Consider the following 21,182-nt stretch of genomic DNA (forward strand, 5'->3'; position numbering starts at 1 on the left):
AATTGGCCCAGGTCTTTGCAGGCGCCGGGAAGGGTTTCCTGGATGTCTGAAGGGACCCCTGAGTCCTGCCCCCCCAGGAGCCAGATGAGGACCTGCAGCCACCGCAGAGTGGCCAAGGTGATGACCATCAACCTTCAAGGGTTGTAGTCTACCATTGGTACAGTGGGAGTTGGCTCCCTCAACCCAAAAAGTCGGGCAACCTCGCAGGGGTTAACTGCAGCAGCCGCAATCGGAGCTGCTTCATTTTCCATCCCTGCAGCGCCGGAGCCATCGGGGCTTTTAACGGGAAATTAATAGCGCCATGACCTCAGCTGCCACGCACGCAGCCCCGCTCGCCGGCGGGCTGGCAGCCCCACGTATCCATGGCCCACCATATCCCAGCCGGAGGCGATTTGGGGGTCTTTTCCCTCTTTTCTCCCCCTTGAGAGAGGCAGGAGGAAGGCGCTGCAGCTCTGTAAACCACCCCTGGAGATAAACAAACAATAAAAAAAAAAACCTTCATCCCTATCTCCGCTGCTTTAGGGCCCAGTGCCTTCCCTCTTTATAGCTTAAAAAAAAATTAAATAAAAATAAAAAACCAAACCAAACCTTCATTTCCTCCTTTGGTTCATACCAGCCCCAAATCAGCCCTTGCAAGAGGAGATGCCAAAAATAAATAAAAAAAAAAAAAAAAAAAATGAGCCCAGGCAAAGCTGAAAAGAAGAAATAACTGCTTTGCAGCCCCTCCATCCCTATTTTTTGCCCTAATTTCATCCCATCCAGGGAGGCACAACCTGCCCTGTGCTCCCACCCTCCCCCCAGACAAGGTGGGTTTGCACATCTTTCCCTCAATTCCCATTTTGCTCCTTAAAAACACACACACACACACACACCCCCGAGCCGAGATCAGAGGGAATTTTATTAGTGACAGTTCTGGGGAATGCAAAAAACCTTTTTGCAACAGGGAGAATTGAAGCCCAGAGGTAGGAATTAAGCTGTCCGGAGGTGATTTGTTGCTGCTATTCATTTTTATGCAGGGTAAGGGGGGAAAAAAAAAAACAAAACACAAACAAGTACAGGTGAAACGGGGCCCATGTTTGCAGATTTAAGAGCTTTGCTGGTATAAAAGATCATCGTGGCTTGGGGGGGGGGGGGGAACCCACGATGCCTTTGCCATCCGCCCACGGAAAACCGCCCGGGCTTGTTTCAGGGAACAGATTTTTCAAAGCTTTTCCAGGATTTGCCTTTCTCCTGCGAAAACGTGGCTGGTGTGGACCCAGCTGGTTAAATATTTCCCACTCCCCCGGAGGGGGGGGAGGTTTTGCTGCTCTTACTGGGGGGAGCAGCACCGCCAAGCGGTACCGCAGGGGGAAAGAGGCTCCCCCAACCCCAGCTGCAACAAAACCTGTAGATTTTGAAGCTTTTCACACTCACATCAAAAAAATCAGTGCCAAATCCCCCCAAACCACCTCCTCAAAAACCCACAGGCTCATTTTTCCCCATCGCAACCATCTCCTCCCGTCCAGAAGGACCCAGTGAGCCTCTCTTAGGGAAGAGAGGGACTGTCTTTTTGTCCCTAAACAGCCTCATTTTCCTCCCAATTCCCTTGGGATGTTGTTTCCAGCCTCTGTTTTCCTTCCAGAACTCAGGATTTCCCCCAACCCCTTCCCAAGCTGCCCAAGGGGAAGAGGTTTCCCTAGTCCCAGCCCTTCTCCCCAGGTTTCAGTGAGATGTGGGAAGCAACCCTGGGAAACAAGGACTAAAACTTTCTGGCTTGATTTCCATCAGTGTCCTCTCAAAACTCTCAGCCAGCCTGCCCTGAAAAGCCCGTGACCGCTGTGAGAACAAGCTTATTTTTATAGACTCATAGAGTGGTTCGGGTTGGAAGGGACCTTAAAGCTCCCCCAGTGCCCCCCCCTGCCCCGGGCAGGGACCCCTTCCCCCAGCCCAGGGGGCTCCCAGCCCCGTCCAACCTGGCCTTGAACCCTTCCAGGGAGGGGGCAGCCACAGCTGCTCTGGGCACCCTGGGCCAGCGCCTCACCCCCCGCACAGGGAACAATTTCTGCCTTACATCTCATCTAAATCTGCCCTCTGCCAGTTTAAACCCGTCACCCCTCATCCCATCCCCACCCCCTGATCCAGAGTCCCCCCCCACCTCTCCTGTCCCCCCTTTAAGCCCTGGGAGGCCGCTCGAAGGGCTCCCCGGAGCCTTCTCTTCTCCAGGCTGAACCCCCCCAACTCTCTCAGCCCGGCCCCCCAGGGGAGCTGCTCCAGCCCCCCCAGCATCTCCGTGGCCTCCTCTGGCCCCGCTCGAGCAGCTCCGGGTCCTTCTGCTGTTGGGGGCCCCCGAGCTGGCCCCAGCACTGCAGGGGGGTCTCCCCAGAGCGGAGCAGAGGGGGAGAATCCCCTCCCTGGCCCTGCTGCCCTCCCTGCTCTGGCTGCAGCCCAGGGCACGGGTGGCTTTCCAGGCTGCGAGCACACGTGTCCAATTTGTGACCCACCATCACCCCCCAGCCCTTCTCCACAGGGCTCCTCTCACTCACCTCTATTCACACTGGGGGGTTGGCCCAGGTGCAGGACCACGCACTCGGCCTTGTTGAACTTCACGAGGTTTGCACGGCCCCACTCCTCAAGCCTGCCAAGGCTCCTCTGGCCGGCATCTCTTCCTTCTAGCAGCTCAACTGCACCACTCAGCCTGGTGCCATCTGCAAAGCCAAGCCCATTATGCCATTGATGAAGATATTAAAGAGTACTGGTCCTAGTACAGACCTTTGTTACTAGTTTCCACCTGGACATTGAGCCATTGTCTATAACTCCTGGGATGTGGCCAGCCAGCACCAACCTGGGCTCGATCACCCGCAAATTTCAGCTGGTTGCACAGGTCTGTAAAGCCATGGGGGGGGTTGGGGGGGGGACTCACCGCTTGCCCGCAGCCTCAGTGCAATTAGGGATGAGGTTGACAAAGGAAGAGGATCTGGCAGGGCTCCCGCGTAGACCCCACACCCCGACCACCACCATCTACAGAAGAAACACACCGATGAAGCCTTTCAGAGGGAGCTTTAATCAAATAACACGCCAGCGCATTCGCACCTGCCCAAATCTTACCACTACGGCGTGCCAGGAACCATTAAAAAAATCAGACAAGCAGGTGTAAATACAAAGAGCATCTTCACAGCATGCTGTGCTCTCTCCAAACGGAGGTCAAGGCTTCCTGAGCCCGGTGTCTCGGCGCCTAAACGCAGAGCAGCTTCGGGGTGTCGCAGTTCTAGGGCACCTACCGAAGCACAAGCCGCATCTACGCTGTTGGGTAAAAAAGGGAAGTTGGTTCGGGTATTTTTGAAGGACACGTGAGGTTTTTGTCCCTGGTGGCATGCAGGGAGGAGAGCCTGGGGTTAACTAACAGCACAGGCGAAGCTAAAGGTGCCACGGAGAAGTAGCCAAGGTTTCCAGAGGTCCTAAGGAATCAGGAGGGTTTTTTCCCCTCCCTTGTGCTTCGCTACCTTACTATGGATTGAGGTGCTGGCTTTCAGCTTGAAAACATCATCATCCTTGGCCTTAAAAACCCTGATTTCAAAATAACCAGTGCCCTGGCCACCCCCAGGCCAGGGAACAGGATGTTCACCAGCCTCCGAGCTGCCCGAGGCTGGACCTCGAGCCAGCACAAGCCAGCAGAGACCCCCCCCCAACTCGTTCTACGCTGGTTCCCCCTCAAGGGTGAGGGACAGGCACCACCTTCCTGCAAGTACCTGCAAGATCGCTTGTTCCCCTGAAGAAAGTGATGAGCAGGTTGTGTGAAAGCTCGGGTAACTGCTCAAGGTCTTCAGCATTTGTTAGTTTGCCTTTTTTTTTTTTTTTTTAATCAAGAGGTAGAACGGATACTTCATGTTCGCGCTCGCTCTAAACGTGATGCAACCGCTGCATTCCTCGTCTTCAGGTGTCAGCTTCCAGGGGACACTGAGGTCTTTGTTTGCTGCTGCTAAGGTTAGGGCAGCTCCTGGGGTTTGCTTTCTTGGACAAAGTCCGAAGATATTAAAAAATAAAATAATAAAATAAAAAATAACAATAATAATAAAAAAAAAAAACAACAACCCTGTTTTTGTTTGATGTCTTCTCATCCCTGCTGCTTCTTTACGCCGCGACTCGGAGAGCTGCAACCAACGGCACAAATTCTTCCTTCGTGCACGGAGGGCAGGGTGGCTCCTCTCCACCTCATCTGGGGAAAGCAACGGCTGCTGGCGTTACAAGGAGTTAATTCTTGAGCGCCCCGAGGCTTTCTTCCAAGGCATCAGCTTCAGTCCACACCTTGTTTTTTCTGGACAAACTTCACATAGTCGGAGAAAAGCTGCTACGATCAAGCTCCCCACTCGCAAGCCGACTTTAAGAAGCCTGGCCAGCAGCAACCAGGAGTAAGGCTGACTGTCCAAAAGATGATTTTCACGGATGAAAGCAAAGCCCTGTGCTCAGCTGGGCTTTCCCGAAGCGGCGGGGTTATTTCAGACCGCTCCCTGTGCTGCTGGACCCGTAGCAAAGCTGGTGGAGAAACCCACAGGAGAAGGGACATGGCCCGAAATGCTCCCCAGGGTTTGTAGTTTGGGGAGCCCGGGAAGGGGACGGATGAAAGCAGGACTGGCCAGGTGGGTTTGGGTTGGTTTGCACTGGATTCCTGCCTCGATTTGGCATTGGGATTAAAGGGTGAAGGAAGTCAAATAATTGCCAGAATCTGACATTAAAAAATAAAGCAGAGGGTGTAACTCAAGCAGAGTCAGTCGAGGAGTTTCACTTAATAATAGCTGTGATTCAGACAGCCTCTTTCATTCCCAACAATCCCCAATGTCTTTACAAACCCCCAGGTCCTTCAGCTGCCACTGAAACATCAAAGACACTCAGTCCCTATAAACTAAGTGAATTGGGTGCTCGGGATCTCCAAGTTTTTTAACCCATCACTGAGAGAAGTCAACCCTACGTGGCCAGAAGTTGCAACACCCAGGTGAGATGAATAAAACTTCGAGAAGATCAAACCCTCTGGAGATCTTCTTTCTTATGTTTCTAAGAAACAAAACACAACCAGTGCAAAAATAACCGGAGGGGGAATCTCTTGGGGGGCAGCCACAGCTGCTTTTCCCAACCCATACCTGCCGATGGGATGGTGCAACCAGAGATGGGTCCGGCTTCCTGGGATACAGAACGGCCGCAAAAATGGCAGGCTGAGATATAAAGGGAAGCTAAAACATCGCACCGGTTTAATTTGGCATCTACTTGGCCTTTACTCTGAGCTGTAAAACGCAGTAGCTCAGAAGATGTTTCACAACCAGCTAAGAAATCCCTGCAGGATTAAAAGAACCAAAGGCTAGACAGGTTGGATAAAAGATTAAAAAGAATCTCAATTTTCACCTGCAGTTTAGAAGCCCAGAAACACACAAGTCAACACCTGTCAGATGATCAACAGCCACAGCATGATCCAGCCCCGTGCCCCAGTACCACGGCACACCGGGGAAGGGCTCGGGTGTTGTTTTGTAGCTCGTTGGCTCTCAAAGGACTTTCCTGGAACACCTCTCCCTCCAGAAACGGCCGTAACACGTGGATGTCTTAAGAAAACTGCTGCTGAATGAGTCTGGCAATTGCCACAAAATAAGAGCTGCTTAGCTCTCCACAAGTCCTTCGATGCATGCATCAATCAGCAGGACCTCTTAAAAGAGAAATTAAAAAAAAAAAAACAACCAAACTTTAGGACCTACCAGAGAGGTGACATAAAAGAGAGGAAAAAAATAAAGATGACGTAAACAGGAACTCATAATTTTATTCGCAGTTGTTCGAGGAGTCTTTTGTGTTTACATTGGAAATTTGGACTTTACCATTTTGTTATTTCACCAACTTAGGCAATGTTAAAAAAGCAACCTAACAAGGGATTTGAATTTGAACCAAGAGGGAAAGCTTTCACCCCAGGTTACTGAAAGGTGCACCTTCCTAATACATATTTATCTGTATCAACTTGCATTTTGAGCAGAGGAAGCTTTTCTTGAAAGATACAATACAAAACCTTTATCCTATCAATCACAGGGATGAATCCCACAATAAACATCTCCAGGGCTTCCCTGAGCTTCTTGGCAATTTCACATTTCTAATACTTTAAACACAAAAATCAGAATTATAAACAGACAATCCCCCAAAGAGCAGGATCTCAAGCTTTTTGCTGTCCAGCTCTATGCGGTACGGCACAGCAAAATAAAAAAAAAAAACCAACAAAACAAAACAAAACAACAAAACAAACAAAGGGGTGCTGGGGGAATGAACCTAACCAAAAATTAAAACACAAAGTGATTTGCTGGTCACCATTAAAGTGCATTCAGCTCCACCTCAGCTCTTCAACCCTGTGCTTACAACTATTTTTCCCCTCCCTCCCAAGGCTGAGCTGGGGGAGCACGAGATCTTGCAGGCAGCAGGCAAGCAACTCGCTCAGGGCACGAAGGGTGTGGAGGGCCCCGAGTTAGCTCGACAACGCCACATTAGGGAGCAGATTTCATAGCATTTGCTGTCATTCAGGAGGAATTTGTTCTCATCACAGTGCTAAGACTTGCCGTGGGGGCATGGGAGAGCTCCATCCCCTTAGTAACACGTACCCTGCAGGTTACTGCCTCCAGACAACACGTAAGGGCTCATCTGGAAGGCAGACCAGGACGATTTAGGCTCATCTGGAAGGCAGACCAGGACGATTTAGGCGCTGCTCACACAAATGCCACCCTGAAGGTTTAAATCACAAAGCCCCAGTCGAGCCTGCTGAAGCCAAAGGACGCGAGGACAGCGCTCAGCAGCGCACGGCTCAGGGCTTGCTCCCGCTGCCAACCTCTGGAGAGGCTCCAGCACTGAGAGATGACCTCAGAGGGGGGGAAAAAAAAAAAAAATCAAAATCTCAAAACCCAAGGCAGAGCCCAGCTCTCCTATTGCCCTTCACGTGTGGGGGATACACCACAGGGACCTGCTGCGCCGCCACACAAGGGAAACGCCCTTGCTGGACTTCAGGCACCGCTGGGCAGCAGCTCTGCCACTTATTGCACATAAAACCAACAAGAGCGGCCACAGCGGCTCAGAGCAAGTGGAGAAATATTGTTGGGGACCAGCCATCTGGAGGGAAGCATCCTTGGACGTGCAGAGAGACCTGCTTCCTGCTTGGGCTTGAAAATTAGACATCGTAATACCCTAGAGGAACGCTGCAGTAAGAGCTGGCTCACCTTCTGTGAGGAAGGAGCATGGGGAAAGTCAACCCTGATCCGGCAGCAGTTTGTCCTCACTGCTGGCGTTGAGCCAAAGCCCGCTGATGTTCACGGAAAGTCAAGAGCTGGCTGCAGTACCTCTAATTAGTCCTGAGCTTGACCTGGATTTAATTTGCCTCCAGCTAGAGCACGCACGTCGTCTCTCAAACCTCGTCCCTTGGCATTAGGCAGTCACGACTTGAGTTATTAACACCGAGGTGGGATCCAGCGCTCCCACCGCAGAAACACAGGCGTCCCGTGTCCGAGGGTATCACCTCCAAATCCCTTTGCAGTCAGCGGAGACAGGCGCTCCCAAGGCGTACTGTACCATCCCAGCACGGGTGTCTAAAACAGGACAGATGAGTCGCGCTCCAGAAGTATCTCTTTCCCTTCACTGACTGCAAAGGGAGCCTGGCTAGATCACACGGAGACGCCTTTAGGCTAGAGAGAGGTGAAATTATTCAAGATTAATCCCTCTCAAAGAGTAAGCACTACAGCCTCGAACATAGCGACAGTCTAACAGAGCACCCTGGGAGACATTACAGCTCCAAGCCAGAGCTACACGTTGCCTGAGCCTGTCTTTGCCCACAGAGAAGAGGAAGTGCTGCCTCATAAATACCATTTACACCAGTTTGCTTAAATTAAAACGAGTTTCTTGGAGGGAGGTAGAAGAGAAAGAGACAGATACTTCATACTGCGGGAGCTAAAGATATCGTCCTTCCCGGCCACCTTCACCCCTGTCAGTTGTAGGACAGGTATTGGATTAATCGTGGAGGAATATTTAGCTTGGCAATCTTCTCCAGCGCTCGCTGCCCGGCGGCTTTCCTTACCGTAACCCTGCAGAGCTGTGACAAGCTCAGAGGTGTTTCTAAAACGAGAAAAGAGGATGCCAAGTTAGGGCTGCAGCTCAGTGGAAGGCACAGACCTCCCAGGAGGGTGACGCCTGGCATCACCCCCTACCGTGAGCACAAACCTGGCTCTGCTCACAACCGCCCCGACCTCCCGCAGGACCCAGGCCCAAGGAAGGCACTGCAGAGCCACGGGCGTGCTCTCTCGAGGCTCATCCCGATGCAAATCCCCCCTCCCCGAAATCGTGAGCCCAGCTGCAGTGCACTCCTCCCAGCTCCCTGCCTCGCCTGCATCCCAAAAAGGCCAATGGTGCCCACTGGATCCCCTGCTCGGACCCACTGGGGCTGTCCAAGACTTTCAGATTTCCCTTAAAGAAGCTGTATTAAGCCTCAGCAACACTGTATATAGGAACAAAACCTACTTCCAACACTCCTCTACGGCTGTATTTCTCCGTTTAAGGGCTGCTTTAACCCTTTTCACTCAGCACTCTGCTGAGAGCTCCAAGAAAACTCCCCAAGCCCCTTCCAGACAGCACCCACTCTGCAGCCTCGTCGCTGGGTGCCGATGCCCTTGCACAGACACAGAATGACAAGTGGGCATGTTGCTCTGGAATTAGTCATTCCTAAGAAGCTGCTATCCCTACCCCTACAGCCCTGGCAGTTACCAGCCTCCAAGATCTGCATCTGTCCCGGATCTAGTCACAGATTTAATGATACATATCAACAGAAAAAAAAAAAAAATACTAATAAAGCTAGCACAGTATTTTTGTAACAGTCTGCGTTGAAAAGCAACTGCACATGCAGTTCTGCCAGTTGGGTTTAGTGGGCAGTAAACTCTGGCAAGATATAAGGAGTGTTTATGGGCGTGCAGGATTCAATCTCTTCAGCCAGCTCAGCTGCAGCCAGACCAGCACATTCACTGCTCTTGAAGAGAATAATGAGTAACTCAGAGGAGAGACTGCTACGGGGAAAGAAGTCAGAGGGAGAAGGTGCTCACCACACAAAGGATTGCAAAGCCAGAAAATACTTTATTCTTCTATAAGGAAAAATATTTTCTTTCTATAAGGAAGAAGGTTTTTTTACAATGAGGGTGGTGAGGCGCTGGCCCAGGGTGCCCAGAGCAGCTGTGGCTGCCCCCTCCCTGGAAGGGTTCAAGGCCAGGTTGGACGGGGCTGGGAGCCCCCTGGGCTGGGGGAAGGGGGTCCTGCCCGGGGCAGGGGGGGTGGTCGGGCTCAACGACCTTCAAAAGTCCCTTCCAACCCAAACTATTCTACAATTTTATGACTTTTAGGATCATCTAATGCAGTGGCGTTGGGCAGCAGCCTGCAAATGCTCAGAAGGGTCTGTGAATTACTCCTCTGAGATCCACCAAGGGTAACCAAGACAAAGATTGATTTAAAGCCATCCTCAAACCTCAGTCAAATGTCTCCTCCAGAATCAGACAGCCAGCGCAGCTGAAGTTTAACACACGTTCCCTGCCCCAAATAAAATGAGTTTTCAACTGGGCGATTTCCTTGACCTGACTTAATGCACCAAAGCATAAATGCTGATGCTGACGCATGAAGAGGGACTTGAATTCAGTGAGAACGTGATTTGGACCATCCTACCACTGTCATTCAACCACAGTTAAGCAGAGCTAGGCCAGAGCCAGCTGGCGTACATGTGCCACCAAGAACTCTATACCCTCACAGGAAGGTGATCAGGGATCTACAAACCAAAACGGACAGAGAATCATGATGTGGTGCAATGGAGCTGGCAGTCACTGAATTTCTGGGGCAGGAGATTGTATCTCACTTACTTTCGTAGTACTCAAAGCACTTTGCTGTGGGACTGCTGCTCCAGGTGTAATCCGATGGCTTCTTTCCTCGGTTGTCCCTTGCATAAATGTTTCCTCCAAATTCAATCAGCATCTCCACCAGATCTACATTTTTCACTTTTGCTGCGTGGTGGAGGGCTGTCTCATGAAGTTTAGCAGCATTCACGTTTGCCCCTGAGGGCAGAAAGAAAAACAAACCTGTTCATGAAAGCCTTACTTGACCCAAACGTAAGGAGTGGCTTGACTGGAGTAAAAAAAGCTGTTAAAACACGCACGAGCAGCTAGAACAAGATCCAAACAAAACAGCACAAACAGGAAACCAAACTGCAGAACAAGTTCTCGGTTCTGGCAACGCATGAGTTTTCTTCTCTGGCTTTATGTTTTTTTTTTTGCAGAGAAAGGATTTTAAGTCCATGTTACTTGGTAAATAAGCTGCTGAGTGTGAAGTTCGGGATTGCTTCCCGACTCTGTGCTGTCCAAAGCCAGCAATGCCATTCATCTCAATGCAGTGGTCCTTCTCGAGGCAAACAGTGACATCTTTGTTAACTATTTTAACAGAAATACCCCAGACCCAGGAGATGCGGCGGCTCACCACCAGACATTACTGCGGGATCAAGTCTTAGTTAGAGATATTTTTGCTAAGAAAGTTTGGCTTTTATAAGCTGACAGCAAAAGGTCCTTCCAGTCCCCCCACAACCGCTTGCATTTTATCCGCTGATTTGTTCCGCAGAGGTGAGCTGAACCTCACTGAATTCAAATAACTGACTTTGAGATATGCATAGCCACAATGAACTCCCCTTATAATTAATAAGGAGAAACGGGTATTTCTGGGGAATCAGTTAAAAGGTCCCCAAAAGAGGGAACTGGAGGGGCTGGGAACAGGCTAGCTTAGATGCGTAATTTTTAGACAGCTAACATTCAACAAAACAAATCTCCATCCCTGGGCCAAATCACCTCCTGGTAAGCACAGGCAAATCCAACTCCAACAACAAGTCGAGACAAGTTCGACAACAAGACAAAGTCCAACTCCAAATTCCCCCAAAGTTAGCAGGAAGAAAGCTGGGATGTGAAACCTGGAGCACAGAACGTTGACTTGAACATCCAGTGAACTCATCTGGGCATAACGCTAACCAGGTCTCCCTGAGGTATGAAGTGATTTCATCTTTGGTTTTCTGCACAACATCAAACCCTAACGCCCATCCCAAACCATACGACTGTGCTACCAAAGCTGAACACGCGTACACCAGTTGATACGACTTTTGGCAAGAAGCTGAAACTTTGCTCTAGGGGGCTGAAGAGTTCTTGAGTTTTATTAAAATGAAAGAATGGGAATGTCACTGGGAACATCACAGGCTGGGTATCGACAGGCATACGCTGAAAAAATGCTTAAGCATTTGTTCATGTAAAGGCAAAACCTTTCACCTTTGTCATCAGTATCGTGCTGTGAATGAATAAGCTCTTTGACAAGACCTGCTGAAAGCACTGAGGGAAACACTGCCCACAGACACCGCTGTCTCCTGCCACCCAAAAGCAAACCCTATGGCTGCCATACCTGCCTTGAGCAGCAACTTTGCACAGTCCAGATGCTCCCTGGCACAGGCCACGTGTAGGGGAGTCCCGAAATGGCAGTCATGAGCCTCCAAGTTCGCACCGACATCAATGAGGAGCTGCACACACTCTGAGCTGCCTTTAGAAAGGGAAGATCCGAGTCAAAAGAAAGAATCCAGCTCAAATGGGAGCATGTGAGATCAGCCTGACCCACAAACAGCCTGTTTAATACTTGGGGTGATGGCCGTAAAATAGAAATGCTTGTGAGCCAACACTATAGGATCAAGACCAAGGCCAGGAAACAAGAAATAGAGTCACATCTGCATGGCACTGAGCTAGAGTCGACAGCTCTCGCAGGGAGTCAGGTCAAACAAACCTGAATTCAAGGGTTTGCACTAAATTGCCTGTTGGTCATGGAGCTGGTCGTGCTGCTGATCCTGCCCGGGCTGGATTAGATCACCCTCAAGACCACTCCAGCTTGGCTTTTTCCAATGCTAATAATATGACAGTCATCATCATCAAGCCTTAGGAAAAAAGGCTTAATGAGGAAAAGCTAAGCAAGAGCTCACAGCTACGTATTTAAGTAACTACCTGTTTCTCAAAATGCTGTCTACCACAGCCTTCATAGTTGAAGGGAAACTTTGTCCAGGACAGCATATAACAAAAACAGTGAAGGGGAGGACAGAGGAGGTATTACATCTTACAAAGAGGAAACTGAGGCACAAAAATATTAAGAGATTTGGTCACAGTCATCTAATGGAGACAATGTTGCTCTCAAATCCAGGCTTTCCTGCTGTTGCATCCGTATAAGTGGAAGTTCAGGGTAGGAATTACACTTAAATACCCCTCTGCTGCTCCCCCTGCCTCTGCTGCTGTCACAGCCACCCCTAATGTTTCTTCCTGCTCAGTAACCCAGATCCAAATGTCCAGAAGAGGCTTGAGCAGAGGACAGGGGAAGCAGAGAGCGGCTGGCACGCACCGGCTGGGACATTATTTTGGCCCCCCCCCCAGTTTTCTCTTATCCCCTGGACAGACCCTCCAGCTGGAAAAGGCTGTGACAGGGAAAAGAAGCAGAGTGGGCAGCAATGGTGCCCAATAGTCCCCGGCACTTTCATCCCACCTGGCAGCCAGGAGGGGTCTGAGACAGGACCGCCCGATTAAGACGGTCTCGTGCCTTAATCAGAAAAATTTAGCCCATCTCAATTTGGATCAGAGGGAAAGAATACAACCACCTCTCTGCTCACAAGAGCAAAGCTCCTGGTTTGGCTCAAGGTTTTCTCATAGAGCATCAAGAATCTGGCATTTTATCTGCCTAACACCTTATCCCATATCCATCACATGGGATAAAAGCACCCAACACGAGGGAAGGCTTTATTCACTCGGTAACACAGCACTTTGCATTTTGTGTTCAACAGGAGACACACCCCACATAAGGCTGAAATATTTGCAAGCTGTAATGGTCTGATGAGCAACAACAGCTTATGGTCAGTTTAAGATACTTGGCAGCTGCTTCTGTTGTTTTTTTGGGTTTCTTTAGTTGCTTTTTTTTTTTTTTTTTTTTCCCCAATCTGCAAATAATCGTGCAGAGATAAGACCACACGGGCTTACCATTCATGCAGGCTTCGTGGAGAGGAGATGCGGTGTAAAGGGGAGGGTTCACCTTGGCGCCGTGGGACAGCAGCACTTTCACACACTCAATGCTACCCGAGGCACAGGCATCGCAGAGCGGAGTGCTGCCATCAATATTCCTGGCATCCACCTCCAAGGCAGAAAAAAAGAACATTAGGTACCTGCAGGCTGCTGTGTGGCAATACCCTCTTGCCTACGTTTTTACTTTTAACCCTAGAAATAGTCTGGGCTCAGGAAAGAGTTGATTGCTACTGTCAGCAACTCGGCTTGTGCTGTCCCCATCGCTCTCAGGGCATGGAGGTACATTAAAGTCACAAGTTTAGGCTGTTATTTCCATCACTACATTTTTCTACCACCCTCCTGCTGGAGGTTACAAGCCTTGTGACTGAGCAACATGACGCAACTCCTCGTGGCTGCTTCAGTGCAAGGCCCAGCTTCATCAGCAGGCTCAGCCAAGCCGGCTGACTTTGCACTCAGAAGGAATACGGAGAGCATGCGTGCTCCACTTCACCAGCTTTGCTCTGAGGACAGCTGTCTTCAACGTGTTAGAAGTCACAAGCCCTTGAAGACACACGGTGCCAGCTATATCCAAAGACTCTGTTTAGCTAATTTTTGTTTCCGTAATAAAGAAATAGAAGAAACAAAGAATAAATACAAACCCCCTCCATAACCTACATGTCCCCTGCTCCCCTTGATTCAAGCCAGCTAGCTTTAGATACTTCAGTCATCTAAATTAGATTTCTAGTCACCCCAGGCTCCGTTGATAGGAGAGAGAGACAGAGAGGGGAATACTTCCAGGCAGTTTTTTAAGTCCTTATCAAGCTCAAACACCCTCTGAAAAGGCTTGCCCTCCTCTGCTGACTGTCAAGAAAGCCCAGGGTGATGAAGAAGAGCCCAGGGCTAGATGGGGAGAACCCAGATTCCAGAAATAACTTCAGCCATCACGATGAAGTTCCCAGCTGGATCAGACCCAAACACACACCTGGGCCCCTGCAGCCAGCAGGAGCTTGACACACTGCGTTTGCCCTCGCAGGCTGGCCTCGTGCAACGGGGTGATGGAGTCGTAGGTGACCGCGTTGACGCAGGCTCCGCTCTCTATCAGCTGCTGCAGCTGCAGGATTTCTCCCCGCCTGGCCGCTTCATGAACTGGTGTTCGATCAGCCCAGAAGCCTAGAGGGGAAAGAATAAATAAATAAGTAAATAAATAAAACCACACACGGAGAGCAAATGGGTCTCTGTGCTGGAGAAAAGCAGATGGGGAACATCGGCCGGCAGCTAGAAGAGAGAGCTGGGAACGAGGAGCTTCTTCCACACCATGCCCCCCCCCATTCAGCACGTGATTTTAAATCAGGCACTACATGTTTGTGGGTTCCCCATTAACCGCTGCCCTCTCGGGGACCGTTTGTAATGCTGGATTCTCTTACAGTTTCTGAAATGTTTTGCTGTACTTGCTTGAAACTTTATCCAAACACAAACCCCCAGCAGCATTCATTAGGTCCAGATTCACCACAGCGAGTTCTTAACTATTTAGTGTTAGGAGCACTGTCCCTTCTGCTTCCATGTGAAATCACTGGAAACAGGACACTTCCAGAGAGCAACTCAGTCCACCTAAAAACTGTCTTCCCAAAAAGTCAGCGGAACTTTGACAACTAAGTTTCAAGCTTCGATGCCTTCGCTGAGCATCTACACTTACATGGGGCAAGCCTGGGTTTAGCTTCCAGGCACTAACTGATAATATCATCTCCTCTCAGGTGTGTTTGGCTTTCAAGGAAGCAATAAGTAAAGAACAGCCCTGCACATTTTCACACAACCTTCAGCAAGATAAATGCATCCTCTCTGTGAAAACACCGGCTCTACAAAAGCAGGGTTTATAGGAGCAGCATGGTACTGTCTGCATACAGGTCAATACTAAAAGTCATTGGCAAAACAGACCTCACAGCTATAGTTCCTCCCCTCTGACTATGTCTCCGTAAGACCCCCATTTCAAGGCAGGCACTCACGGCTGTGGAGTGGGAGAAAAAGGATGATTGGCCTTATTTTCGAAAAAATAAAACACCTTGTCATGTATTTCAGTTGGACTGACCATCCTTCTCTCCATCCCTAAACACAGCATTTTATTTACCAGCATAAAGCAGTAAATGTCAACACGAGCCAGTGGTTATGCAAGGTGGAATGGTCCCAAAGAATACCGTGATGCTAAGGTGTATGGTGGACTGAAACCACCCCCTGAAAGGGAATCACAAGTACCAGCATTTTCACAGCACACAGTACGTGCAGGCTTTTTTATTTGCTTGCTAGATCCTCGTGCCCTTTGCCAATACCTCTGGGCAGGATGTTTTTACTTCCCTGGAGCTTCTCACGGTGTATGTCAGGAGAATCAAGAAAACCAAATGAGGATGGAGCTCTCGAATTGCCAGCCACTGAGCAGCACTTCTTTGTCACCAACAGGACTGAGAAAAAGCAGCTCCAGCAGCATTTCATTAAGGGCTTACTATATAGCCCCAAAAAAACCTGCAAACTGCAGGCTCCTTAAATTTCTTCTCTCCTACTGCACAACTCCTTATGTGGCTGGCTCAAGTGAGAGATAACATCATCAGTCCCCACGGATGGGGCTCCCACAGCCCCAACCGGCTGCGCCCGGGGTTCTGGCGTGGGAGGGAAGACCGCAGCCAGGGCCAGACCTCCTAAATCTGGGGCACAGCATCGCTCAAGACTTACAGCTCTGCCTCACCAGCTGAAGCACAACGCAGGGGAACACGGCCGGTTCCCAATGCGACTAGAGAGCAGCCCTACCAGGGGAGCCGGCCGTGCAGCACAGCCTTGCACCCGCGATGGTTTTTGGTGCGGGGCAGGCTGCCCGGCTCGGCCTGCTGTGCCCCATCCCAGGCACAGGATTTCTCAGGAGCTGGGCAAGCAGCTGTGTCACCTCCAGCTCTGCGGAGGTAACCTGGCAGGAGGCAGGGTTTGGACCCTTCGGGGTGTTGCATGGCTCCCACCTGTCATCTCCCCGCTCTCCTCCAGCTCCCCAACACTGCCTCTTCGCATCACAGATGCACATCAGTTGGTGGAGGAACAATAATTCCCCACGCCTAGAAGCTGGGGCTCTCCCAAGAGCATCTTCACCTTCCTCTTATCCCTTTCCTCGGGAGAAGCCACTCTCCCCCCAAATCACCCTGTCCATCCCCCAAATCACCGTACCCACCCCAAACCATCCAGTCCCTCCCCCAAATCACCATACCCACCCCCAAATCACCCCATCTATCCCCCAAATCACCGTACCCACCTCCAAATCACCCTGTCCATCCCCCAAATCACCGTACCCACCTCCAAATCACCCTGTCCATCCCCCAAATCACCCCATCTATCCCCCAAATCACCGTACCCACCTCCAAATCACCCTGTCCATCCCCCAAACCACCCTTACCCATGCCCAAATCACCCTGCCCACCCAAACCCCACCCCATCCATCCCCCAAATCACCGTAACCACCCCCAAAAACACCCTGTCCATCCCCTAAACTATCCCATCCATCCCCTAAACCACCCTGCCCACCCCGTCCATCCCCCAAACCACCCTGCCCACCTCCAAATCCCCCTCATCCCTCCCCCCCAAACCACACTGTCCATCCCCCAAACCACCTCGCCCACCCCAAATCATCCCATCCATCCCCCAAATCATCCCATCCATCCCCCAAATCACCCTGCCCACCCCCAAATCACTATATCCACCCCCAAATCACCCCGTCCACCCCCGAAATCATTGTACCCAACCCCAAATCACCCTGTCCATCCCCCAAATCACCCTGACCACCCCCAAATCACCCCGTCTATCCCCCAAATCGCCCCGTCCCCCAAATCACCCCGTCCATCCCCCAAATCGCCGTATCCATCCCCCAAATCACCCTGCCACCCCCAAACCACCCCGCCCATCCCCCCAAAATCACCGTACCCATCTCCAAATCACCCCCGTCCATCCCCCAAGCCGCCCTGCTCCCCCTCAAAACACGACTTTAAAACCAGCTTCCATCTCTCCCTCCCCGGGGCAGATCAACCCCACCCCTCCACGCACCGATCTCACCCCGCAGGGAGCCGCTACTCGCGGGGTTCTCCATGGCCGGGGGCCGCCGGTTCCGACCTCCCCCGGCCCCCCCCGCGGCCTGCGCCGGGCCCCCCGCGGCCTGCCCCTGCCTGCTCGGCCGCCGCTCCGCCCCCAGGCCCCGGGCTCCGGCCGCGGGGGCCGCCGGGAGTTGTAGTTCCCAGGCGGGTGAGGCGGGACACTGGGAGCACTGGTGTGTGCGGGGAGGGGGTATTGGTGAGAGGGAAGACGGGGTGCTGGAAGTACTGGTGTATGGGGGGGCTGGGGGCGCTGGTATATGTGGGGAAGGGGTTCTGGGCGTAATGGGGATGGAAGAGGGTACTGGGGCAGTGGTGTGGTGGAAGGCGGAGTGGGTGTGCGGGTGTACGTGGGGAAGGGGTTTGGGGAGTACTGGTTTGTGTAGGGAGCAGGTACTGGGGGCACTGCTGTAGGATGGGAATGGGTACTGGGGGTACTGGTGTATGTGGGGAAGGGGGTTCTGGAGGTACTGGTATATGTGGGGATGGGTACTGGGATGGAAGGGGGTACTGGAGCAGTAGTGTGGTGGGAGGCAGACTGGATGTACTGGTGTATGTGGGGAGGGGGTTCAGGGGATACTGGTTTGTGTGGGGAGCAGGTACTGAGGACACTGCTGTAGGATGGGAATGGGTACTGGGGGCACTGGTATATGTGGGGAAGGGGTTCTGGGGGTACTGGTATATGTGGGGAGGGGTACTGGGGTAGGTGGGGATACTGGGGGCACTGGTGTGGCAGGAGGGGGAGTGGATGTACTGGTGTAGGTGGGGAGTGGGTTCTAGGGGTTACTGGTTTGTGTAGGGCACAGGTACTGGGGGCATACTGCTGTATGGGGGGAATGGGTGCTGGGGGAGGAGGGTACTGGTGTGTAGTGGGAGGGGGATATTAGGACAACTGGTGTGTGCAGAGGTGGTACTGGGGCTCCGGTGTGTGGGGAAGGGGTGCTGGTGTATGTGGGGAGGTGGTATTTGGGGGAACTGGGGTGTGAGAAGGTGTACTGGGGTCACTGGTGTGTGTGTAGGGAGGGGTTAGTGGTGGCACTGGTGCAAAGAGACTGGGGTGTTGACGGGGTGTAGGGGAGGCCAGAGGGGCCCATGAAACTGGTGTGGGACACAGGGAGATGCTGGGATGGTGATCTGGGGACATGGGATGTTTTGGGGGGTGGTAGAGCTGGGAGACTGGTGCTTGTGGAGAGCTGGGGAGGGGGCATGGAGGGGAAGGACAGACTGGGACAGCCACCCGTGCGGCTGTGGGATGGGGTGCAGGAGCTGGGAGAGAATATGTTTGGGCGAGTTGCTGTGGCAAAGAGGTTTGGGGTGTGCTGGAACAGACTGGGGAAAGCCCTGGCGGGGGGGTAGAACTGGGGCAATGTGTGTATCAAAAACAAGGTGGGACTATTTTCCTTGGGTCCCAGACGGCAGCAGAGGGCACTCAGGTCCCAGGGCTGAGCAAGCTGCTCTTCTAGAGTCACCAGGACCAGAGCGAGTTCCTTGGGAATTATGTCAGTGATGGTATCACCTCCTGGAGACAGCGTGTCACACCTGCGGCGCAGAGTGGGGAGCCAGCCCTCCTGGCCTCTCCATAAGGACTGGCTTAGTGATTTTTATTATGCTTGAGCTCTCCGGGTTTGCTGGGTCATCCGGTCGATGGCTGCTCTGCAAAATTTACAAGTAGGTAAGACAGCAGAAACAGAAGCACAGAAAGGTAAAGTGATTTACCAAAAATTACAAAAAGACATCAGGGCAAAGCTGAAACTACAGCCTGAGTTGCTTGATTCCAACTTGACTCACCCAAGAGAGTGCAAGCCTTCTCTACCACTTCTCTGTGTTCTACCCCAGATTTCTGCTTGTTCAGGGTAGGAGATAAGGTAATGATGCATTCATTAAAATCTTTATTTTAAAGCTTCCAAAATAACCATGCCCACATGGAGGCAGCAGCAGAACCTGCAGGAAACACCCACTTACCAGGCTTGATCACACTGATGAAACCATCAGCAGCGTTCCTGGTTCCCATCACATCAGCTCACCTGCTGCAGGGACAGGGCTCCAAGCACATCCCTTTCCTGGGCTCAGGAGCCCTACACAGCAACTGCATCTCATCAACAAATTGCTCATCAGTTATCCAGGGTCACAGAGTGGGAGAGAAGCTGCAGCAACCAAACCACAGGAGACTGGGGCCAAATGGAAGCATATCACACTCAGAATAGGAACGTAAATGTCACTGACTGCTCTAAAATCTTGCACATTCTCCTCTGTTTCTCCCACCTTATCACCTAGGACTAAAACAGAAGATCCAGGTACTACACAGACTTCATCTTCCACCTTCCCCTCCTTCTCCTCCATTTCTAAATTACTTTTCTTTGCATTAGAGATGTAGGGGAAAGAACCCAGAACTGCCATTCATCCATGGATTTTCATCCCCTGCGTGTCAGGTTCCCCCTCCTGCCTCACACTTGTGTAGTCACATCCAGAAATACAAAGCATTTGCTGTCCTGATTCCCAACAGATTATTTAGGTAGCTGATATTTATGAGGACTTTGTAAGAGGCCTTGGTGCCTGTATGTTTGTTTTGCCTTGGCAAAGCGATTTACCCGAAGAGCAACCAGACCTGTGGGTTGGAGTCTGTGTGGGCAAGGAGTTAAATCTGGGTGCTGGTTTGAGAAATGCAACTTGACTCTGCACTTCCTGAGCTCTCAAAAAGGTGCCACGAACTCAAAACACAGACGCCTTGAATTCGCTAGCGGAGCCAAGCTTTGTCAACAAGCTGCTGGCAGCTTGGGCAACTGCCATGTGATAGCGTTATTAACCTTTTCCCATTTACATCCAGGTCTTGAAAGAGGAGGCGCGTATCAGTTTTCTCGTGTGTCCTACTTTTATCACGCTCCCAGTCTTGCAGTCTTCCCCTGACATCCCTCCCAAATTGCTGGAGTAAGTCAGCAAGAAGACATAGGAAATGGAATAAAAACAGACCAAAAAAACCCCCTCCCAGACAATCTCTGCAGGAGTAGATCTACAAGGAGAGCTGCTCCTCTGAGGAGAAATTCTGCAGGATTCCTTCACTTCATGGTCCCGCTGTACATTTGCAATTCTGTTCATGTTTTTCATTTTGCTTTGCATTTGTATGTGCTTTTCTCAGGTGGTTAGGAGCTATGCTGTAGGTTACGCAGCCAGCTGAAGAACACCTGCTTCCCCCTTCCATCCACCGCAAGATAAAAGATGAAACCATATTTTTAAAAATAATAATAAAAAAAGCCAAACAAAACAAAAACAAAACTATATTTTTAGAAAAAAAAAATAAATGTATTGCTTCTTGTTATTCTGCTGTGACTACACTTCTAAAATAGAGACCCACCCTGTGCTTGTTCCCCACTTTGAGGGAAAAATCAATGTTTTCCAGCAGTGGAAGTTTTTCTCCTGAAAATATTAAATTGAAGAAAACCAATTTTCCATTGCAAGTGGATGAAATTAAATAACTCTAGTGGGAAAGTTCTGGTCAGCACAGTGCCACTTTCATGTAGTAAGAAAAGCAAGTATGTTTTGCACTAACGTCGTCAAAACTAAAATTGCTACACTCTGTCAGCTGAAACAGTACAAGAATTAGCCCAGGATGGGACCTCTCAAAACGTGAGATATTATCTTTTATGCCCATATGTTGCAGGCATTCATGCCAGCCTCAAAGGCAGGATGAGATTGCTGTGTAATTTTTTTTCCATTTTCCAGGGTTTCCAGTCCCTACTTCAAGATGCAAAGAGCCAGCATGCCAGCACCATTAACAGAAATACAGACAACAGAGCTGGAAGTGATCTCAGAAAACCACAGAAATTCTCTTACCTCTTGCCCCAAAGTGGGTCCAGGGATGACTTTAAGAAGTGGATAAACTCATCTGCTTAGTGCAGGAGAATGGCAGGTAGTGTCAGGTAGAGATGGAAATACTCTGTGGACCTGCAGCTCAGACAGTGCTAGGGGTTAATCAGCTGTGGATAATAAAATTATGATACAGGCAATA

At 50.8% G+C, this 21,182-nt stretch overlaps 1 protein-coding gene across 1 annotated transcript; it reads right to left on the bottom strand.

Annotated features, from left to right (window-relative positions):
• Nucleotides 1-5,756: 5,756 nt before the first annotated feature.
• Nucleotides 5,757-17,269, bottom strand: ASB13 (ankyrin repeat and SOCS box containing 13). The gene is made up of 6 exons (XM_042792860.1): nt 17,136-17,269; nt 14,050-14,237; nt 13,047-13,197; nt 11,443-11,577; nt 9,873-10,064; nt 5,757-8,094 (listed from the first exon to the last, which is right to left on the bottom strand). The coding sequence occupies exons 1-6, from the start codon at nt 17,176-17,178 to the stop codon at nt 7,967-7,969; spliced, it is 837 nt and encodes a 278-aa protein (XP_042648794.1). The 5' UTR covers nt 17,179-17,269; the 3' UTR covers nt 5,757-7,966.
• Nucleotides 17,270-21,182: the final 3,913 nt, after the last annotated feature.

The sequence above is a fragment of the Tyto alba genome, unplaced genomic scaffold, assembly GCF_018691265.1.
Source record: "Tyto alba isolate M040663 unplaced genomic scaffold, T.alba_DEE_v4.0 Super-Scaffold_2, whole genome shotgun sequence".
Taxonomy (NCBI): Eukaryota; Metazoa; Chordata; class Aves; order Strigiformes; family Tytonidae; genus Tyto; species Tyto alba.

What these genes read in the sequence shown, in the direction of transcription:
- ASB13 (XM_042792860.1), bottom strand. Translation starts at nt 17,178, where the DNA reads ATGGAGAACCCCGCGAGTAGCGGCTCCCTGCGGGGTGAGATCG. An exon ending in CTCCCTGCGGGGTGAGATCG is followed by an intron (nt 14,238 to 17,135) that starts GTGCGTGGAGGG and finishes TTTCCCCTCTAG; the next exon opens with GCTTCTGGGCTGATCGAACA. An exon ending in CCACGAAGCCTGCATGAATG is followed by an intron (nt 11,578 to 13,046) that starts GTAAGCCCGTGT and finishes CCCTTTCTAAAG; the next exon opens with GCAGCTCAGAGTGTGTGCAG.